The sequence below is a fragment of the Myxocyprinus asiaticus genome, chromosome 38 (assembly GCF_019703515.2).
Source record: "Myxocyprinus asiaticus isolate MX2 ecotype Aquarium Trade chromosome 38, UBuf_Myxa_2, whole genome shotgun sequence".
Classification (NCBI taxonomy): domain Eukaryota; kingdom Metazoa; phylum Chordata; class Actinopteri; order Cypriniformes; family Catostomidae; genus Myxocyprinus; species Myxocyprinus asiaticus.
The window spans coordinates 18418526-18441427 of NC_059381.1; the positions used below are offsets into that span (position 1 = coordinate 18418526).

The 22902-nt window shown below is 36.8% G+C and overlaps 2 protein-coding genes across 5 annotated transcripts in view; both read right to left on the reverse strand.

Annotated features, from left to right (window-relative positions):
- Window positions 1-401: 401 nt before the first annotated feature.
- Window positions 402-6313, reverse strand: LOC127428809 (cysteinyl leukotriene receptor 2-like). Of its 3 annotated transcripts, XM_051677418.1 has the most exons (4): window positions 6188-6277; window positions 5059-5729; window positions 4598-4682; window positions 402-4251 (listed from the first exon to the last, which is right to left on the reverse strand). In XM_051677418.1, the coding sequence occupies exon 4, from the start codon at window positions 4132-4134 to the stop codon at window positions 3109-3111; it is 1026 nt and encodes a 341-aa protein (XP_051533378.1). In that variant the 5' UTR covers window positions 4135-4251; window positions 4598-4682; window positions 5059-5729; window positions 6188-6277; the 3' UTR covers window positions 402-3108. The 3 variants fall into 3 exon arrangements, with proteins under 3 accessions (XP_051533378.1, XP_051533377.1, XP_051533379.1); XM_051677417.1 differs by having other exon boundaries at window positions 402-4142; window positions 5059-6313; XM_051677419.1 differs by lacking the exons at window positions 5059-5729; window positions 6188-6277 and having other exon boundaries at window positions 4598-4791.
- A 2398-nt stretch (window positions 6314-8711) lies between these two features.
- LOC127428902 (retinoblastoma-associated protein-like) overlaps window positions 8712-22902 on the reverse strand; it is a 52444-nt gene continuing 38253 nt past the window's right edge. The window contains exons 20-28 of one of the 2 annotated variants that reach the window (XM_051677571.1): window positions 21295-21407; window positions 18766-18911; window positions 16337-16441; window positions 16062-16175; window positions 15645-15784; window positions 11458-11488; window positions 11221-11363; window positions 11081-11127; window positions 8712-10086 (exon numbers count right to left, since the gene is read on the reverse strand). In XM_051677571.1, coding sequence (XP_051533531.1) covers window positions 10016-10086; window positions 11081-11127; window positions 11221-11363; window positions 11458-11488; window positions 15645-15784; window positions 16062-16175; window positions 16337-16441; window positions 18766-18911; window positions 21295-21407 — 910 coding nt within the window. In that variant the 3' untranslated portion in view covers window positions 8712-10015. The remainder of the gene's footprint in view (window positions 10087-11080; window positions 11128-11220; window positions 11364-11457; window positions 11489-15644; window positions 15785-16061; window positions 16176-16336; window positions 16442-18765; window positions 18912-21294; window positions 21408-22902) is intronic. The other variant, XM_051677572.1, reaches the window with a different exon arrangement.

A 22902-nucleotide genomic window follows, 5' to 3' on the forward strand; every position in this document is an offset into this window, starting at 1 on the left:
TGGAACATATCGCTCAACACAGGGGTAGGGGGTGCATAGTCGTCATGAGAGGGCGCACTTCTGAAAAAAATTAAATAAAAATCCTCTTGTGCGGCACCCCTCTGTCATTTTGCGCCCAAGGCAACTACCTATGTCCCTTATGCCACGGGCCAGCCCTATATATATATATATATATATATATATATATACACATATACACAGTTTATGGTACTGTGCATAAGTTTTGGGCAGTTGTAAAAAAAAATTGATAGATGTTTTCATAAATAATGCCATGAATACATTTTATTCATCAATTAACTTCATACAAAGCACAGTAAACATAAAAAAAACTACATCAATAGTTAGTGTGACCATTCTACACTTTTACATAGGTAGGTAAACAGTTTTTCAAGTTTGTTGGCAGATAGGTTTTTCCAAGCATCTTGGAGAACTTACCACTGTTTTATTCCGTACTTGAAGTGGAAGAAATTACACTCTGAGACTGCTTTTGTTCACAACATTTATTTAAAAATAAATTCATTAATTTGGGAGTTTATACGATACAGCAGGGCTCTTCAATTGCTTTCTTGCAGAGGACAGATTATCCAGATGAATACGCAATGGGGGACAAACTTTTTTTATCTTGCCTTACACTTTAATTGTAACTAACATGTTAACATGAAAAACAAAACACTGTTAACAATATACATTTATTTACTTTCAGATAGTCAGGGGTATTAAATTAACATTTTTAAGGTCTAGCCATAAATTCCTTCTTAAGATCAGACTGAAAAATCACCCTCAACTAACAATAAAAAGAAAATATATACATAAGAGCATAGGGTTATTGTTTATGAAAACTGAGGAAGAACATTTAGATCTGCTAAAGTCCATATCTTGGTCCATATCTTTGGTATAAAGTCCATACCAAAACAATGGCAATCAAATGTAGAACTGTATTTTTACATAAAATAAATGTAAAACTTTTAAAAGGGTAATGTCTGTTGTTCCTTTTTCTCTATTATCCTCCTATTCAATGAGGGGAAGATGAGCATTTCCTTGTCCTACACATATGGTGAATTTGTGCAGGAGCAAGATACTTGTGCAAATAATCATTAGTAAATGGAGAACAAACTGATTAATGTTCGGGATTGAGAATGCCGACACACATCTGATATGATATACACAATATGGCCAAAAGTTTGTGGACACCCCCTTCTAATTAATGAATTTGGTTACTCCATTTAATCCAGTAAAGAAAAATCTTTATGTGTTTCCAAATTTGTGGCAACTGTTTGGGGATAGCCCTTTTCTGTTCCAGCATGACAATGCCCCTGTGAACAAAGTGAGGTCCATAAAGAAATGGTTTACCGTGTCTGGCGTGGAAGAAATTGACTGGCCTGCACAAAGCCCAGACCTGAACCCCACTGATTACTTTTGGGGTGAACTGGAACAGCAACTGTAAGTCAGGCCCCATCGACCAGCATCAGTTCCTGACCTCACTGATAGCCTTGTGTCTGAATGAGAGCAAATCCCTGCAGCCATGTTACTACATACAGTATAGTGGAAAGCCTTCCCAAAAGAGTGGAAGCTGTTATTACAGCAAAGGGGGAAACTGATGCCTAAAATCAAATGTTCATCAAGCACATATGGTGTCCACAAACTTTTGGCCATATAATGCATGTATGCAGGGTCAGTGACGTTTCATGTTATCACTTTTTATGAGTACTACAGATGCTGAACAGATATGCCTGTACTTGAAGAATGGAGAATAAAAGCAAACTTTTCTGTGTATTTTCGTTAAAGGTTCGGTTTTCATCATTAATTTATCTTTTGCTGAACAGGTTGTGCATATGAGTTGACATCACTTCTGTAACAGCTGTGAAGTCTGTAGATTTGACTGCACTCAGCGGCTAAGCAATTTGCATAAATACATTTGATTGAATAAGACGCGATAAAATGTGCTCACCTAAAAGTTTCTGGTTCATGTTTTGGAGAGCAATGCAATTGAAGTATGCCCAGACAAGCTTAAACACACGCTCTTGTGTCCAGAACTTGACCACGGATAACATCTGATGACCGCTGATGCAGTTGCATGCCGCTAAGTGTTGTTAAACTCACTGCTGAGTTTTGCGCAGAGAGCGCTTGGATGTTCTGTGATGCGATTTGATCAAAATCAGGGACAGATAAAAGTGACTGGCGGGCCGTATTGATCATTCACTGACTTACAATAAATAAAGATTAGTACCGGGAGAATCTGAGAAGAGGTGTTATGCAAGAAAAACTGCCGGTACACTGTAGACTAAATTATAGAAGTGCAGGTACTGTGTACTGGTGAGTACCTGCCCACTTCAAGCACTGGTTTTATTGATTTGTATTCTCAATTGCTTTAATGTAACCCCAGACCGACTTTGATGTTGAAATATGGGCTCTATGGGGCCATACCATCTGTTGCAGGGCTCCTTGTTCAACTTCTATTCTGTTCTATTTTGCAAAAGGAATGCTTGGAAATCTAAAATTGATATGTTCTATCAACAAACTAAAGCAGAAGATATAAAATAACCATCTTAACCCTCATGTTGTGTTCCGATCATTTTGACCCGAAGAGGATTTTCTTTAGCCTGAAAATGCTAATGTTATCCTATTGGACTAAAATTTACTTATTTTGCTCACACAGGGTATCACATTTCCAACTTGTTATACTTTTGTACAAAATAAAAGCATTTCAAAACAAACTTCCTGGTTAAATATGAAAGCGCACTAGTGTGATGAATAGTATAAAATGTTTTCATATTTTATTTAATATTGCCAAAATTATTCACAAATAATGCTTTTTCACTCAAAAACTGAGGTGTATAAGCTCAGGTCAGTGAGGCCTATGATTAATAAGCTCCAAAAAGAAACACAAAACCTGTGCTAATTGAAAGAAAACAAGTTGACAAAAAGATCTAATCCAATATTTGGTGATAATCTAGCATAACGAGAGATTTATAAGCAATTATTAATAGGCCGGTCATTTTTGACCGGGAACTCCAAATTAGGTAAAAATTTTAAACACAGCACAAGGGTTAAGACAAATGTTTTTGTGAAACATCTAATGTGCCCAAGCCATTATTAGCCTTGTTTCCTTCACTTCTGCAAAACCTGCAACTCTTCCTGCTGCCTTCTTCTAGCAACACTATTGCTTGTTCTTCTTCCTCCCATCCATTTAGCAGAGAATGTTCTGAAATTTTCCCCAACGAAGAAAAAAAGGACAGGGTCCAGACAACTGTTAGCAGTGCACAAACAATGTGATATGACGGCAACCTTACGGACTACACAAAGATAGTGACAAGAGCCTCTGTATTCATTCGTCTTGACTTGCTTCTCTGTATATAAGAAGATTGTTCGCACTACATGATATGGTAAAAAGCACAGCAGAAAGATCCCAAAACTGATGATAACCAGAGCGCATGCCTTCTTCCTGCAAGGTCTGGTCCTACCAAGTCCAGGTCTAGGTCTCAGAAGACTCTTCACAACAAAGACAGAGCAGAAAATGATGACCACCAAGGGTAAAAAGAAGCCCACTGGAAAGGAGACATTATTGATGAAGAGCAATTTTTCCACGCTTTCCAATGCCAGCTCCAAGCACCGAGCACTGCCCTCGCCTCGATTTCCCCTCTTTGAGAACAGCAGTGGACTGCTTGCCAAAGCCATCAACAACCAAATGAGACCACACACGATACCTGCACAACAGTGGGTCTGTATGCGTAGGTACAGGTACGGCCACACCAGCGCAAGGTAACGTAAGACATTCAGGGCCACAAGGAAATAGACAGAGCTGTACATGTTGAGATAAAACACGTATAATATAACTCGACAGGCGATGTCACCAAATGGCCAATGAGAGTTTAACAGGTAGTAGGAGATCCTGAGTGGAAGAGAGCACACCAGCATTAGGTCCGACACTAATAGGTTCACCATTAACAAGTTGACTGGAGTGAAACTCTTCTGAACTCGCCATTGGCTGAAGAAGACACAGATAGATAAAGAGTGGCCAGCAGTCCCCAGGACAAAAATAATCAAGTAGGCTACAGGGTACACAACGTGTTTGAAGTCATCAATGGAGCCACCACAGGAAATGTTGTTCCACAGTTCTGAAGAAGACGCATTCATGTCCTTCCCTGGAAGTAGATGATCAAATTCAGACAAAGTGTGAATGCGTTTTTAAGAAATTCTGCAATATCTTGGTATCGTTCCTGAAGCACAAACACTCTATGCTTGTTGCTGTCACTAGAATGAGAAAACAAAACAGTAAGTTTTACTTCATTATTTTGGGATTTTAAGAGGCATTTTGAGTATTTCTTTTTTTTTTTTTTCATTTTGTTAGCATAAGCTGTTCGAAAGTTATGAAGAAAGGTTTTTCTAGTTTAACATGAGAATCTTAAGTCGATGCATAACCAGTAGCAAGCATTCAACCTTTTTTTAAATAAATCCTTTTCTCATAATACACTTCAGTACAGTTAAATTGTTTTACACATACTGAACAACTGTGACAGCCTATTTGTAGAATACTGTGATTATATAGTACATTAAGAACATGTAGATACACAACTTAAAAAAAGAAAAAAGGTGTTACCTTTTTCTTCAGCAAGAGAGGTGAAAACAGATCATCACGCGCTTGACATTTATCACCAACCCAACCAGCGCAGCATTGTCTTCAGCTATTTAAGAGTAGGTAAGGGACAGAAATTAAAAGGAGGATGTCCCAAGACCTGCCTCTCTTTCATGAAGCACTCAAAGCAAAAGGTAAATTTAAGACTTCAAACACAAGAGCTGTCTCTCTCTCTAAGAACAGCACTCTTCCTGTAACAGCATTATTTTATTTTTTCTATTTTCACAGTTCTTTCAATTGCTTTGGATTCCAAATGTTTTGAATAACATGTCTATCTATGCAGTAGGCTATGTAAGAAAGCTGTTAAGTCCAAAGCTTCTCAAAACATGCTGCTTTGTAAAATTATTGATGCCATTTAGATGTATTACAAAACATGCTTCATCAGCTTTGTTTTTCACAAGCTGAACTGCACATTCTGCATTTACCTTTCCCCATTATTTGTCTCCTCCTCTGGTTTACGCCATCCATTTGCACTGCTCTATATTTTCTCTTTGATGACAATCACTTCAAAAGAAGATGCACTGATAACCTTTTAACAAAACCCCCCTGCTGACAGAACAAAACCTTTGTGACCTTCTATGACGGCAACAGATCACTAAAAAATGCTATCATAACTGATGTGCTGGGGAATTTGCATGAGCAAACTGCATTGAATTAACTTCTGCCTTTTTGCATAAAGACTTTCTCTACTTCTGTATCAGAGTCATGATCACACCAAGGAATTTAAAAAGAGTTAAGCACTTATGCAATACCCAAATAATTTATATTAAATGGATAGTTCATGCAAAGATAAATATTCTGTCATTTATTCACCCTCTTGGTTTTCCAAAGCTGAATGACTTTCTTTCTTTCTGTGGAACACAATAGATGTTAGGCAAGGCAAGGCAAGTTTATAACATTTCATGCACTTTTCATACACAATGAAATTATACAGAGAACGAAACAAAAAAAGATCAATAAAAGTCCATTTTAAATTCTCTTGAGAGCAAAAAAGAAGAAACAAATATTTTAAAATGTATTGAAATGAATAAAAAGAATAAATAAATACCCTGAGGACTGGGTGATGTGCTCAGTTTCTTTTGGTTATGCTATGCGCCTGAAAAACAAGCGCGCAGCCAACTTGAAAATGTTGTCTTTGAGCGCCCGGTTTAGCGTTTTATATATACTGTATATAGATATCTATGGTGTTGATGCAAAGTGGAGTTGCCAGAGTTGTCATGTGTATGTTAAAGGGGTTGTCATAACAACTAAAAGCAGAGGGAAGAGATTTTAAAACAAGATTATTTCATTCATAAATCCACAAGATCCTACCTTGAGGCAGTGGACTTACTGATATGCCTCTGTGCACATGAAACTCCAACCAAAAGTCTTAAAAATGCCTTTGTATGACACTTCTGACCAGGGGCGGATTATGACTAGCAAGGGCCCTGGGGCCAAATTTCTTTTAGGCTCTTGATGTGTGCATTCTGAAGGGAGCATGGCATCACAGTTTAAATGTAGCCTGGACTAAAAGTCTAGTGAAAGGGCCCTTTGTGAAATAATTAACTTTCTTACTTTTGTGTGGAACAATCTCTCGAGTGGCGTCCTCTTCCCGAAGTGCCCTTCAAGGGCACATAAATGCCTTTTGGAAAACGCCCAGCTGTCTCCAGCAGTGGTGAAGAAACGCCAGCCTGGGGCCGCGTCCTGTCCAATCGCGTGTTTATTCAAATTAGTCTCGTGACGAGATCCACATTCTGTCCAATCGCGTATTTATGCAAATTAGTCTTGAACCGAGATCCGCGTCCTGTCCAATCGCGTGTTTATTCAAATTAGTCTCGTGACGAGATCCACATTCTGTCCAATCGCGTATTTATGCAAATTAGTCTTGAACCGAGATCCGCGTCCTGTCCAATCGCGTTTATGCAAATTAGTCTCGTGACGAGTTCGCGTGCATTAGGCCGTAGCAGAAAAATAACTGAGCTGAGCTTACATCTTTCTCTAAAACACACTGCAGAAAACAAGACTCAAAGTGAACTTAATGTATCTAAAATGAACAGGGCCTGCTATGCTCCTTAGGTATCTAAAAATATTCAAACACAAATACTGGACTGTTGTCATTCAGCATCAAAACAAACAGTTGATTTTATCTTTTAATATTCATATCAAAGTGCACTCGGTTGAAAAACCAATTTAAAATATTTTAATCTTTTGGTAGAATATTCCTCAAACCACATTACTTTGGCTTTGTCTCTGGGGCCCCAATGTCAAAATCCTTGCCTAATTTTAAAGAGACTGTTTTGACTTTATGATTTTTCATTTTACAAAGTACTATTGCTGCCAACTTGTACATTTATAATAACTATGTCATATAATTGATTAAGCATTCCTTATGTCATTTCATAGCTACAGTATACTAACTACTGACACCATGTAAGTTATTGTACAAACCTTTGCTGGGAAGGAAATGTAGAGACTGGACCTCTTGGAACTTTAAATACCCGTTATACATAATGTAAACTCAATGTAAATACTACAAAATATGCATAATATATATATATATATATATATATATATATATATATATATATATATATATATATATATATATTATTTTTAACTTTTAAATGTGTAATAAATATGTAAACATGCATATATTTAAAGGGGCAATAATACATTGACATATTCTAATTTAGGGTTGAGGTTAAACACTTTAAATATAAAGAATTTAACAAATAGACTCCTACAGCATGTACATATGGGTTTGGTGAAACTTGGCAAAAAGTTCAGGCAGTTCTGGCTCACGCTGCTATATCTTTTCTAACTCATCTGAATGATGAGGTGCGTTCCATTCAGAAGTGATCATCCCTATTCCATATTTCCTTTAAAGACTTCACCCTCTATTGTGAGAGCTTCAATAGGCTGAAAGGTGTGGGGCTCAAAAATAGTGGTCATTTGGTCATTCTATTGTAAATTCTGTTTGCAATGACCCTACAGCTTGGCTACCATTATTATTCTCCCATCGAAAAGCCCTGTGAAGGCATCATGTAAGCGCTTATACTTACCCCTTAGGGTGGATTAACAGAATTTTTAAATGATCTGAGAGTCTGTTTTTGAATGTTCATGATTTCAAAACATACACAGCAGCTCTTTAATCTGCTCTCTTTCTTTTTCGCTGTAAGACCTGTATAAATTTCTAACTTCAAGCATTTAAAACCACTTTAAACTTTCAGACAAGGTTTTTTCAAACCAACATTGTTTGTCTTGACAAACTTTACATTTCTAGGTCAGTACTTTTGTACCACTCAAAATAAAATATAAACTTTTCCCCAACCACCTAAGTCCAGTTATGCTTTGTAATATTGGGGAGAAATGCAGTTATTGCAATGAATAGTATAATAAATGTTTTTGTTCGACAGCACTTTTTATACAAAGCATAAAGCTTAACCCTATAAAGCCTATATGAAATAATAGTCAGAAAATTCAAATTTTTAAAGAGTGGCAAAAAAAAAAAAAAACAATTCAATTAGAAACATGAAGGCAAAAGGGTGCTATAAGCAGGCTGGGGGCCCTCATAGTCACAGGTCCCTATTGAGGGGGCTTCTATAAGCTAACAGCTGTGGGGGCAACATATTCAAGCGTATTTAAACATTTGTTTTCAAAGCTGATGGGCTGCTAGACTTTGCTATATTTTTTCTTTCTCACTCTCTCTCTCTCTCTCTCTCTCTCACACACACACACACACACGAGTGTATGTTTTATGTTATATTCCGTTTACAACCACTTTAAATCACATTTAAGCCTTATAAAAATGTGGGGTGACAAATTAATTTAAAAACAGTCTTTGAAAAAAAACTGGTGCATTTTTGGGCTGCCGCCTGCAATTTTTCACACTAAAATTTAAGAGCTCGTCATTCACACATACTGTGGACTAACTGCAAAAAAATTTTTTTCAGAGAAACCCCAAATAAAATAAAACACTCCAATTATTTTTAAATAATATTGTGTTTGTAATCTTGTTATAAACAGAATGTGTCCTAACTTTGTAAACATGTAATTCTGGTTCTGTTCACTCTACCTCACTTTGAAGTCAGGCAGTATGTTCAAGTCACCATTTACTTGCACTGCATTCCATACAATGGAAGTGAATGGTGACTGAGGCGGTCATTCTGCCTACATCTCTTTTGGTGTTCCACAGAAGACATTATGGCATAATTTTAATTTTTAGGTGTACTTTGCCTTTAAGGATTGGGTATGCACTTGAAAACCATTTTTGCATCTTCAAATATATCCAGTAAAAAATACAAATCTATGATAATTAAAATGCTAAGAATGGTGCCTGCTCTTCAGATAAATGTTTGAACTTAAGCAACTTTAATGTGATTCACAAACCAAGGCATTGGGGAGCTTATCATTTCCTGGCAAAATGCATTCCAGTATGGAAGGACGCATCTGCCAACCTCTGTTTAGGCATGTGTTATCGATACAAAAGGGTGTAATACATCATTATCTACATATGATACATGCGGAAATGTGATGCACATCCAGGTGTCATATCTTCTATATTTAAAAACAGGAACATTTCATTTTGCTTTTCCAAACAAGTCATTTGATAAACATTCAAGGCATTACATAATCTTTTGTAAAGAACATTAAAGATAATTTTTTTTTTTTTTTTAGAGAAATTACAAAGCATAAACAATCAAAACATAATCTTCAAAAATCGTACAATTCCATAACAAAAATGGTTTACTCGGTCCAGGAAGAACATAAAAAAGGTCAATAAAAGACCAGGTGTTGACAAACACACGTCCACTCACACACCAATCACAACCCTAAAACATCAAACCCAATAATGCTTAAACTGCAGCCAATTTCTATAACAATAATTTTTTAAAATTAAATCCATTCAATCATATCAATCCAAAAAAAATGTTTAGAAAAGGCTATAAGTAGGATTCAGATCTACAAAAGGCTGTTGCTTTTGCCCAAAACATGATTCTGAACAAATGTGATTTTACACACAGTAAATCACAATTTCCAGGACTGCAAAATAAAGTAGGCAGCTCTAAAATGAAGGGAAAAAATAAATGACAATGACAACCAAAAACCAAAATAATAAATTATCATGACATGTTAAACCAACCATTTGTATATGTTTGTAGTTGCACTGAGTACCTCCACATTATTTTCTCAATTACACTGTCAACTACTATATAAAATAAAGAATAAAAACTCCTTCATGGACACTCAAACTTGAAACACAGGAAATAATACAGGTAAAACACCTCTGCTATTTCAGGAAATGCAGTGCACCGCTAAAATTCTAAAATAGGTGAATGAGTCTAAAATGTAAAACACTTTTTGATGGCGGAGTGGTTTTATCAAGATGCACATTGTCTTGACTCAGGGCTCTGGATGCTCTTTAACAGACTCTTCCTTCAATTTTTGCTCCTGAATCCGAGTTCGAGTTGAGCCTACAGTGACAAAAAAAAAAAAAAAAAAAAAACCCCACAGGCGATTTCACATGAAGCAACAATGTCTATATTTTGACGGTAGAGGGCTCTGATACTTTCTGAATCCATTTAGGCTGAATAGAACATCATTTTGAGACTTTTACATTGATTCCTGGCCTTAAAGGAATATTCAGGTTCAATACAAGTTAAGCTCATTCGACAGCATTTGAGGCATAATATTGATTACCACAAAAAAATATTTTTGTCACAGTGAGGCACTTACAATGGAAGTGAATGGGGCCAATTGTTGGAGGGTTTAAAAGGCAGAAATGTGAAGCTTATATATAATAAAAAAAACAACACAAAAACAAAAACAAAAAAACCTCATTTGAATTTTGTTAAAACGCATATTATTTGCGCTTAATGTTTAAATGTACATTTTATGGTCATTTTAGGACTAAGGCATTGCGTTGTCATGGCAACAAAGTTGTAAAATTGTATATAACTTTACATAGAAAAGGTTAGTAAGTGATTTTATCACATTAATATCATGTTAACACACATATTGTTTATGTCTTGTGTCTATACTTTTGAAACAGTGAGTATTTTAACGTTTACGATTGGCCCCATTCACTTACATTGTAAGTGCCTCACTGTCACCCAGATTTTTAAACATTATACCACAAATGGTGCTGATTGAGTTTAACTTGTATTGAACCAGGAATATTCCTTTAACTGTTGAATATTCCGCCTTAAAATGTTTAAAGCATTTGCACTGTAGATTACATCATGACTACAATTCATTAAAAAAAAACAGTAATATCATTTAATAATAAAATTACTGTTAAAAATGACAAAACTAAAATTACAGCCAATCCACAGTATACATATATTTCATCCTACATGAAAAATAAAAACAGCTTTGGCAAAGTGAGGAAAATACGACAGCATTATGGTTCCGGGATATCTAGCTCACAATTCAGACAATAGACATGTACCAAAGCAGGACACTTACTCATTTCTGCCAGCTTCTGAATAAGTGTTGATTCACCACTCGATTTGCTAAAAATAAACCAACAGTCATAATGATTCAATGGAATGTTGAAGAGCGATACAAATCGTGAAAAAGAAATACAGCATGAAATGTTTTCCCACCTTCCATCAGCTTCATCCTGCCCATCCATGTCGAAGCGCAATCTCTTCAGGGGTTTGGGGGTGGAGCCTCCTTCCAGACTCCTCTTGAGGGACCAATCACTGCTGCTCACCATTTGATTGATCTTTTGAAATTTGTCTGCTGACTGTGGGAAGAAAGAGTGAAGAAAAAAGATTTCTAAACAAGGTCTAACAATTTTACTGGTTTGAAAGCTTAATAAGTGCTTTTAAATTACTAACCCCAAACGACTCGCCAATCGATATCAGAATTCTGCCCAAGATAGCACAAAAGAAAAGAGATGCCACAATTAGTACCAAATACACATACAAACACATGTTGGTGCAGCTATCATTATGAGGACTCTACATAGACATAATGATTTTTATAATGTACAAACTATAGATTCTATCCCCTAACCCTACACCTAACCCTCACAAAAAACTTTCTGCATTTTTACATAAAAAAACAAAACAAAAAAACACATTGTTTAGTACGTTTTTTTAAGCCGTTTAAATTACAGACACCCTAGGGGTGTCCTCATAAACTACCTTTATAGCATAATACCCTTGTAATTACTAGTTTGTAACCTAAAAAAAAAAAGTCCTCAAACCACAAAAAACGATTCACACACACACACGACCTGAAATGATGCAGAATGTTAAATATTTTGGTAACACTTTACAATAAGGTTCCATTTATTAACATTAGTTAACAACATCAATTAACTAACTAACAAAGAACAATACTTTTACAGCATTTAATCTTGGTTAATGTTCATTTCAACTTATCATCACCGCAATACATTTTTAAAATCGAAGGTTGTATGTTAACATTAGTTAAAGCACTATGAACTAACATGAACGAACAATGATGACAAAGATTAATAAATGCTGCAAAAAATACTGTTAATTGTTAGTTCATGATACATAATGCATTAAAGCTGAGGTGTCATTTTTTTCATTGTTAAAATATTTTCTTCTGTCCCAGCTTAATGTGCAGAGACAACTACAAGAATGGCTTACATTCATAGGTTAATTTTCTTGCAAACGGTTAACACTGTCTCTGTGGCACTATAAAAATTCCTGCGTTTGTTTTGACCTGCTCAGACCTGTCCCAACAACGTTACTCAACCAATGCCATGAGTCGGGGGTGTGACTACCTGACTGTTTGAACAACTGCAGGTGTGGGGTGTCTTTGGAAAGCTGTTTTGAAAACATTGTTTATTTTTGCAATTCCGTTCGGTGGCGCTAGTTGTGCAGAAATTATGTACTTCAGCTTGAACTAATGGTAAAGGTCAGTTTATTTATAGAGCACATTTAAAAACAAGTGTATACCAAAGTGCTGTAAATGAGCAAATAAAACAATAAATAAAGGAGAATTTTTTTTTTTTTTACATTAAATACAATAAACAACACAATATACATTCATACAAAAGCCAAAGAATACAAATACGTCTTCAGATGTGATTTAAATATGTGAAGAGCAGGAGCAGATCTAATGTCCAGGATGTACGTTATTCCATAATCTAGGGCCGCCTACGGAGAAGGCACGATCCCCTTTAGACTTCAAGTGTGAGCGTGGTGTATGCAGGAGAAGTTTATCAAAGGATCTGAGAATACTGGATGAATGTTGATGACTAAGGAGATTAGAGAGATAAGATGGGGCTAAACCATTTATAACTTTAAAAACAAATAACAAAATCATAAAATGAATCCTGTATTGGACTGGTAACCACTGAAGAGATGCTAGAACAGGTGAAATACTTTCCATCTTCCTTGTTCCTGTCAGCAACCTAGCAGCTGCATTTTGGACTAACTGCAAGTGATACAGAGATGAATGACCAAGACCCATGAACAATGCATTACAATTGTCAAGTCTGGATGATATGAAGGCAAGAGTAATGATCTCCAAATCCTTAAATGAGAGCAATGGTTTTAATTTAACAATCAACCTGAGGTGGAAAAAGCTGCCCTTCATCACAGAACTTATTTGTTTTTCAAAATTTAGAGCTTTGTCAAAGATCACACCCAAGTTTTTAGCAAAGGGGTGAACATTTAATGACAGGGTCGCTAGATTGCTAGTGATATCAGACAGCACTAGGGAGGCCAAACACCACAATTTCAGTCTTGCTCTCATTTAGCTGGAGAAAGTTTCTTGCTGTCCAGCATTTAATATCCTCAAAGCATTTAAAAATGGCAGAATATGAATCATCAGAACTAAGTGGGACATGCAGCTGTGTATCATCGGGATAATGAAATGAAATGTTATATTTCCTAAAAATTGAACCCAGGGGAAGCATTTACACCAATCAGCCACAACATTAAAACCACCTGCCTAATATTGTGTAGGTCCCCCCTTGTGCCGCCAAAACAGCATTCTGAGATGATATTCTTCTCACCACAGTTGTACAGAGCGGTTATCTGAGTTACCGTAGACTTTGTCAGTTCGAACCAGTCTGGCCATTCTCCGTTGACCTCTCTCATCAACATGGCATTTCCGTCCACAGAACTGCCACTCACTGGATGTTTTTTGTTTTTAGCACCATTCAGAGTAAATTCTAGAGAATGTTGTGTGAAAATCCCAGGAGATCAGCAGTTACAGAAATACTCAAACCAGCCCATCTGGCACCAACATTGTTGGCTGGATCACTGCTTGCTTAAAGCAGGATGGAACAATGCCATTATATAAGGAGCTATTCATAATAGTCAACACACTAGAATCAACAGTGTTCAGCACCTCTCTGAGGAGCCGAGCAGGAATAACATCAACAGAAGAGGTGGTAGGCTTTATCTGTTGGACTATATCCATCAACTCAGTGAGAGATATAGGTTCAAACCTATCAAACATAACAGAACAAGTGACTGGTTCAGAGGGGTCATGACTACTAGTGGTAATGCAAGATTGTAAAGCATCAACCTTACCAATAAAATGATCTAAAAATGCTACACAAGTCTCAGGTGTTGCATCAAGACAAGAGGTGGCAGCAGGAGTGAGCACTGTATTTGTCATGTTAAACAGAATTTTTGGATTATGGATTATAATTTTTGATTATAATGTTAACGAATGGAACATTATTGTAAAGTGTTACCAATATTTTTATGATTAACATTTTTATTAAAACACAGAAAAACAAAACATAAATACACAAAATCAACTTTTAACCCCTCCTCCTCCCCATCCCCATCCACACCCCAAACCTCAACACACCTGTGGTCATACATGAACACATACAAAAGAAAACAAAAACCAAACAACTAATAAAAAAATAAAAATGCATATCTATATAAAAAAAAAAAAAAAAAAACCCACACACATTGACAATTTCCCCTCTCCACTATTCCACCCGAGAACCCTCCAAGAATGCACCCCACCCCATTTCCCAACAAACAAATCCAAATTCCCTAATCTTCTATAAGACCCTTCTTCTAAGGCTGCCACTCTCCTCATCTCCGAGCACCACTCCTGAAATGGGGGTGCTCCAACCGACTTCCAACCCCTCAAAATCACCTGTCTGGTGACCATAACACTGGTTAGGACTCAATCCTCCACATGTTTATTCCCAACACTGATGACCGCCCCATCCCCCAGAATACAGAGTTTGGGGCAAAACGAAACCCGAGTGCCGAAGACGTCACATACAAAATTCTGAACCCTCAACCAAAACCCTTGGATCTTAACGCACCCCCAAAAAACATGGGTTGTGTCTCCATCCTCTGATTGGCATTGCCAGCAGGTGGATGTGTCTTTAAGACCAAGCCTATACAATCTAGAGGGGGTCCAATAGAATCTATGTAAAATCTTGAATTGCATAAGGCGAACCCTTGCATCTCTAGATACAGACTTGACATTGTTTAGAATCTTACCCCACACTCCCTCCTCCAATACCAAATTTAAATCTTTCTCCCATAATCTCTTGATAGAAGTTAGAGCTCCATCCCTAAGACTCTGAACTAACAGGGAGTAAATACACTGATGCATCATGACCTTTTCCAAAAGCAGTAATCACCTCTCCCAGAGTATCTGCCGCTTTAGGGGGGTGTATGCTACTCCCAAAAACAATACAGAGCAGGTGGCCCAGCTGTAAATACCTATAGAACTGAGAGCTGGGAATCCCAGTGTTACCAATATTTTAAATTAATTTATATTCATCAAAACGCTTCTTTGTTTGAAAGTTTTCAAAATCCTAAAACTTTTTAGTTTATTTCTTGGTTTAATATAGATTTTGAATCTCAACTTTTCAATATGGACTTCTGAACCCCACTGTATATGTACATAATAATGAACTCCTATGGTTTAGAAAAGCAAAAGAGAAAGCAATTTGGACCAAGCATGATTAAAATTTAAAATGTTATGATATGAAGATTTGATGCTGAATATTTCTAAAACTTATGGACAATCCCTCAGGGTGTAATGACAGATGTGATACCTGCTCCGTGGGGTCATGACCACCGGAGACATACGGCTTTTCAATGGCGAGACGTAGACATTATTGCTACCGGGCACTCGCAGAGGAGAGTTTTTGTAGGGGCTGCAGGGGATACGGGGGATGGGAGACAGAGGAGGTGGCTGGAAGAGAAACAAACTTATTTGAATATAGAGCTCCTTATTAGACCACATAGCAGGTGAATATCTCCACATCTGCAGAATCAGGACTGACAAAACTATGTGAACGATATTCACAAATAACATCTCAGACCACATCTCAAATGTCAAATACAGTATGTTACCTTTTACTTTTTTTAAAACCAAAGATTGACCTTTGTCTCTTTCAGACCACTAGATCGCAGTATAACACAAGCAGTGAGAATCTAAACATTTGCTTTGCTGAAAACATGCATCTCACCCGTGGAGAGGAATATTGAAGAATGTTAGTCTTCAGCCTCTGCATGAAGACCAGGTTGTAGAAGACAATTATAGAATCGTATTGTCCATCCCGGATCAACACATGCTTAAATGTCTGCCACATAAAAAAATAAAAAGAGAGAGAGAGAGTGACAAGTTGCATATTGAACTGATGTTAATATCACTTCATATTCACTTTTCTTTAAAAAGAGTAAATCTAAGACTTGCTGTACCAATCATCTGAAGCAAAATACAGTTGTTTTGATGTGGACTTACCTCCTGATTAGTATTGGGCAGCTCTTTGTAAGCAGTCACAATAGTTTTGAAGCGCAAATCCACATTCTTCACCTTGCATATGGAATACATGGCTGACATAATCAACTGTAATGGGAAGAGAGGAGTGGGTCAAAATCTTTAACTAGATTTTTGAAATATAAGCTTAAAGCCCTTTTCAAGACATTTTTATACCAAATTAGCTACAAAACAGGGTATCTTGAATGTGAAAACAAAAAACTAAGCAGAACTTAGTCCAAGAAATATTTAATTTGACCTTTTCATCTAAAAAGAAATAACATGAAAGATGTACAAAAGAGAAAGAAAAAGAGAGGGATAAAGATTCAATATAAAAAGCAAGCATTTTATTTTCATTTGTAAATTTTATATATACGGCATAAAAGTTCTATATCAGTGCTCTTTAGATTGTTTATGTGCCTGTTTATGATTATTTACACAAAGCGCTTGATAGAAGTGGCCAATTTTCTGGCAAGCACTTGACTGGTCATGAAAAAGCGAGAACTCTGATAGCATTTTCACACAAAGTTGACATTTACATGCACTTACATCCAGGGCTTGACATTAACACGCCAAATGTGGGTAGAAATCGGCTGTGGCGGGTAGCTCAGGGGTGGAGCTAGGGAGTGGCCAGGGGTGGCCACCATGGACTGAAGCCTGGCAACCCCATTGGCCACCCCACTCACCATTTTGGTCATTTTTTGTTTTGGGCACAAGTTTTCTAAAGGTAGAACCATCTCTGTACAACCGCAACACACAGGACACTTAACGTGCGCACACCAAGGTCGCCACACCTCTCCCCCCTGGGTGTCACTGTATCCACTCCCCTCTGTTTTTGTATCCACGCAACAATATGAAAATGCTGCCCGAAAATTTCTGTGCCACCACACACTGATCGCTGGCCCCTGCCTGGCCACCCCTGTGAAAAACTCCTGGCTCCGCCCCTGGGGTAGCGCCGTCAACCTTACTAGCCACTTAGGCGGGTGGCCACAACCGAAGCAAAGTTCATTGTATTCATCTCGCGTCCAGTGTTTTATAAGCAGTAAATACCGTATGCTTTAATTTCTTACACATGCATCTCATTGGGGAGAATGAGGCATGGTTTCGTGCGAACCACCGCAGCACACATCAGCGTGCTCCAGAGATAGAACCAGAGCTCTGGGACAGCGCAGAGCAAAACTTTTGTGATTCAGTCGGGCTTCGATATCGCGGTGGCTGGCGGAGACCACAAAACTTATGTGACCCATTTGAATTCTACATAGAATTTTCTAGTAAAAAGCTCTATATGGGGGAAGTTGAACCTTTCAAACTTTTAGACAGTCCTGAAAGAGATAACAATGTGTCCTGCATCAACATCGATTACAAGTAATTTTTTTAAATACACCTCATCGTCCAAACTAAAATTATTTGACTGCAGTAACACTAACTGGTAACTGGTATAGATGCATATTAAATCAATTAGGGTGAATCTATAAGACTTCATTTTTATTATTAATAATTATTCTGTCATCATTCAGTCAGCTTTGATCCAAACCCTTGATCCTTTTTATGATCCGAAAAAAAAAAAAGATTCATGCATTTTTCCATTCATGGAAAAAGATGCAATGAAAGTAGTTTAATCTTCCTAAGATCTCCATTTTATTATCCATTTTGTACTCCATGGAAATATTAACTGTGAAAGTTGTAGTTAAAGGTTTCTAAACATGTTTAGGCTCTTAGTTTTTCATAACAAATACTGTTGTTGATTTATTAGGAAGACTATCTGTATTCGCCTAACCACAGTAATGTAGAACCATCTATGGTCTTACCTGTGGCACTGGCTTTATCATTACAAATGCCACTGTTAAAAAAATGGAAGAAAAATGGTAAATTTTCATAGAGGCAAGTACATTTTAGAATGGTTAAAGGGGTTAAAATCTGGACTTCCATAGACCAATGGACAAATTATTCACAAAGTTTTCCTCCTGTTCTGTCCTACTCCAGTTAAATGGTCATGTTTGCCTTTAGATATTCTAAAGATGACTTAAATCATTAGGCTTGTGCCCTGCTGAACTCCTATCATTCTTGTTCAAATAAAATGTCCAACACAAATGCATGAAGTGCATAAATGTGATGGAGACATCACATTTATAATTTAACATATAGATTGAAAAACAAACCCCAAAAATAAAATATATATTTTTTGCTTTTGAACTGCAAATTTCACCGAAATGTGATTAGTTTATATAATTGTTAAAGGCATGTGGATACACAAAGTGATCATGTAACCTTTTAACAGCTAAGCCACATCTAAGATATATTTTTAACACTGATCTTAATTGGTATTTACAATGATTTAAATTCTACAATCTAAGAAAGCAAATGCAACATACTTGCATGTATACGGTAAAGAGCAAGAGCTGGGTTTTTAGTACCTGGTCCAAGTGTCTGTCTCGCATTAATTCATACTCGTTCTGGAGTGTGTGCTGCAGCAAGGTCCATATTATTGGCTCCAGCTCAGGGTGTGAGGTCAGCAGTTGAGAGAAAAGCATTTTCAGCCGGAGGTAGGCCATCCTGTACACTGAAAAAGATTGAGAGAAAAGATGAACGTCGTAGCTGTAAGGCAGGTCAGCTCAGCTCCTCTGTGATCTTGACGGTTTGATGATCTTCATCTTGTAACTGAAATCAGTCACATCAAGATTAATGATAGCAATACAGAGTCACAAACAGAGGCACCTGCCTTTATGTGTCAGATATGTTACCTGACCAAAATAGTGGGCAATGTTTTGAAATCACAGCTCAAACACCACAAACTGAAATGGAAAAAAATGTAAACCTCACCTTTCCTGAAACAGGGAATAAAAATACTCTTAGAATTGGCAACAGTCACCACATTAGGCACTTGTCCACCATCTGGTTAAATGGTTCTCATTGCAGAACTGTGCTATTCAGTACCGATCAGTGCTTGCTGGTATGCTTAAGGTTTCTTTTTGCAATGTGGTGCTGTGAAATCAGCAGCTGACTGAGCAAGTGACCAATTGTGATCATGAAAGCCATTCCACCAGCATGGTTCTCTGTCCTGTGTATAATTAGCTAACCTTACTGAAAAATCTGGGGTCGAGAACGGCTTGTAATCGTACCATACCAAACCATGCTCAAGTGAAAATATTACTGTAACCATCACTCACCCTGCTCAGAACCGTTCAGCCTGTTCATGGTGGAAAAGCGCTTGCTGACAATGCAGGCGTCAACGCAGAGCTCCGTAGATTACTGCAGAATTCTCTTATTTTGGCTAATTCAATAATGCATTCAGTAACCAAAAGAGGTGCATTACTCTTAAATCTGTTTAATACATTTGCCACATTTAAATCCATTCTGCAGAATTCCTCTGAACTTTTTCCTCAAAATAAGTGCAAAACGTAAAAAAAGTCAGCAGATTCTGTCTGGGCCTGAATGTCCAGAACAGGCATTCCAAATAATATACCGCCAACAAACAACTAAAGTGAAATGTTGTGATATGGCAAGCAATTGCTGACAAATGACAACATGTTTAACATACAGGTATGTAACATATGTATATACACTATATAGTAGACCACTAAAATTATCATCATTATACCACTATATATTCCAATCTCATTCTATTTTACTTGTACTGTTCTATTCCAGGAGAGTGAGAACATATTCGCTACATTTTAGTGTTACATTTGACATTAACCTCCTGAGACCCAGCGTCCACATGCGTGGACATTACGTTTCGGCTTCGCTATAGGCTATTCATAATTTAATTTAATTTAAACTGACTGATCTCAGTTCAGGAGAATCTAGGTTAAAGGGTTAAACTTTCGACACACCGAGTCATGTGACAAAACAACATGGCGCCGATCTCAGCTGAGATTGTCTTTGGGATAAACGGCAACAAAACTACATTTTGTAAGAAACCTCATTAAGTTTTTACACTGAAAGCTGTTTGAGTAAAAAGAGTAGTCTCTAGTTTCATCTGATATGACATTTTAAAAATGTAATCGATTTTAATGCAAAACAGCACGCTGTTAAACACAATTATGTGGACAATAGGCTAATTTTCCTTAAAATATTCTATAATCACTGTGCATTATCACATTGAGAATCAATGGACGCATCCAAAAGCTGGAAAATGTTGCTTTCAGAGGCTGTATACAGGGTTAGGCCAAAAATAAGGTGCATTTCAAACTGTTCTGAGACCAGTACAGACAGACAGCACACTGAAGGTTAAGTCATTCCCTAATTAGGGGGCAAGGGAGAATCCTATAGTTTTCCTATGCAGCCAAGTGCATTCACTCATACCATCTGCTCAAAAGTTCAGTTTCAGGCTGCAGATGATGTATGGACCACTCAAGATGTTTGGCAGACATGGGACAATGGAAATCAGTACATAGATTCAGAATTTTTCATGCAAAATTTTATTTAACATGGTAGGCATTGATTGGGTGATGCTGGCCTTTGAATCAGAATTATTTATGCTAATTTATGATGTAATGTCTGTAATGTCTCAAAAACATGAATAACCAACACACCTGGAAACATAATGAGCAATTTGATAAATATATATATGTGTGTGTGGACATTAATTTTTAGAACAACTATTTGGTCTAAAAATATATATTTTTTTGCATGTTTCTTAAGGGCTACTAATTACAAATCAAAATGCTCACAGCAGTCACGCTCAGGTCTCAGGAGGTTAAAGCAAGTGAAACTGTTTTATCAGATTTTGAAATAAAGCATGTGAATGACATCAATAACAAAAACCCTTTTTCGAGTCATTTCGTAAAAAACTTGTTACTGGTTTACATGTTGTTTGTTACATTTATCTTGGTGTGAATAAACTTGTTGAATTAACACAACCAAGTTCAATTAACACAAAAAATTGTTGAAAATACTTTTGTGTATGTGAATGTGTTTTTAAAAAATCAGCTTTAACCTACATTTTTTATAGAAGAGGCTCAGAGAGTTTGATCGGGGTGGTCGGCAGCCTGGTATGGGAGGCTCAGCCTCTATTGTTGGGGGTTGACGACTTGGCCGTACAGGAGAGAGATACCTGACGAAGGGGAGAAGGTAAAGAGATAATAACCAGAGAGTTAATAGATGTTAGTGGTTAAACTACTCTGGAATAGCTTGCTGCTCTAGTGGTGCACTGATCAGGAAATTTGAGGCCGTTACCGATCTCTGATTTTTTACACTAAGATCGGCCAATACCGATATAGATACCGATTTTTTTTCTTAAAGTGCCCTTTGCCACACTTTTGCAAGTTATATGTTACAGTTATTTGTTTATGCCCCACACAGTAAAATTACAGTAACACTTTACAAAAAGATTCCATTTGTTAACATAATTAACATTATTCGTCATCCTGATGGAGATCATTCTGATCGAAACGTTTGTAGAAGCACCTGTTGTAGAAGTGCTGGATGCATGTGCATTCCCCCCTCCCCCTTTTTAACATTATTTAACAACATTACTGTAGTTAACATGAACTAATGAACTTAAATGTTAGTTACAACATATACTAATACATTTTTAAAATCAAAAGTTGTATTAGTTAACATTAATGCACTATGAACTAACATGAACTAACAATGAACAATTGTATTTTAATGTATAACTAACATTATGATAAATAAATGCTTTAAACATATATTGTTCATTGTTTGTTCATGATACCTAATGCATTAAGTAATGTTAAAGAAATGAAGCCTTTTTATTAAGTGTTACCAAAATTGCATTAATTGTGAATTGCTAACATTTATTTGTATTGAAAACAGTTATGAATAGGTCTGTTGCCAATACCAAAAGGTCTTTGTGACATACTGGCAACCAAAAACCATGAGAGCATCACATACAGCAGATATACTTTCAAAAATAAGAAAAATATATCCATTACAATCACTAAAACTGCTCCAGTGAGAAATCATTATTATCTATGATTTGTTTACTGTCTTTGGCATTGTGCTGTAACACAAATCACAAATTATTATGCAAATGCGTGAAGACGCGGTGCCCTTATTGAAGGTTAAACAGTTACATCTGTTATTAGTTGTATTATGACCAACATTAATATGATTTAAACTGGGATTCTCACAGAATAGCACTGGGATGAGTGATTGATGATGAAATACTGAGAGCACATGGAGAGCCGCATGTTTGATTCACATCGAGAGCGCTCATGTTAAAGAGAGTAAAACAAAAAGCACTCATGATTGCTCAAACGGTCTCTTTCGCTCCACACGTCTGATTGTCACGACTCGTTACACCATGTGTACTCAGATTTGTATTTGCATGTTTATTTGTTGTTTAATTCATTTTTATACCTGTTCGCAGCCTCTTTATCCTTTTCGTACTCACTATGCAACCAGTCAGAATAACTACCGCAATGACTCTAGAAAATGTAATATTCATACACGTGTAATTCTTACACATTAATAAAAAAAAACAAAAAACGGCATATTCATGTGAATTACATAATGTCTGAAAGTTAACATTTGTGAATGCTTAGAATTGCCAAAAACTCACCCTCCAAAGGCCACTCTGTCAT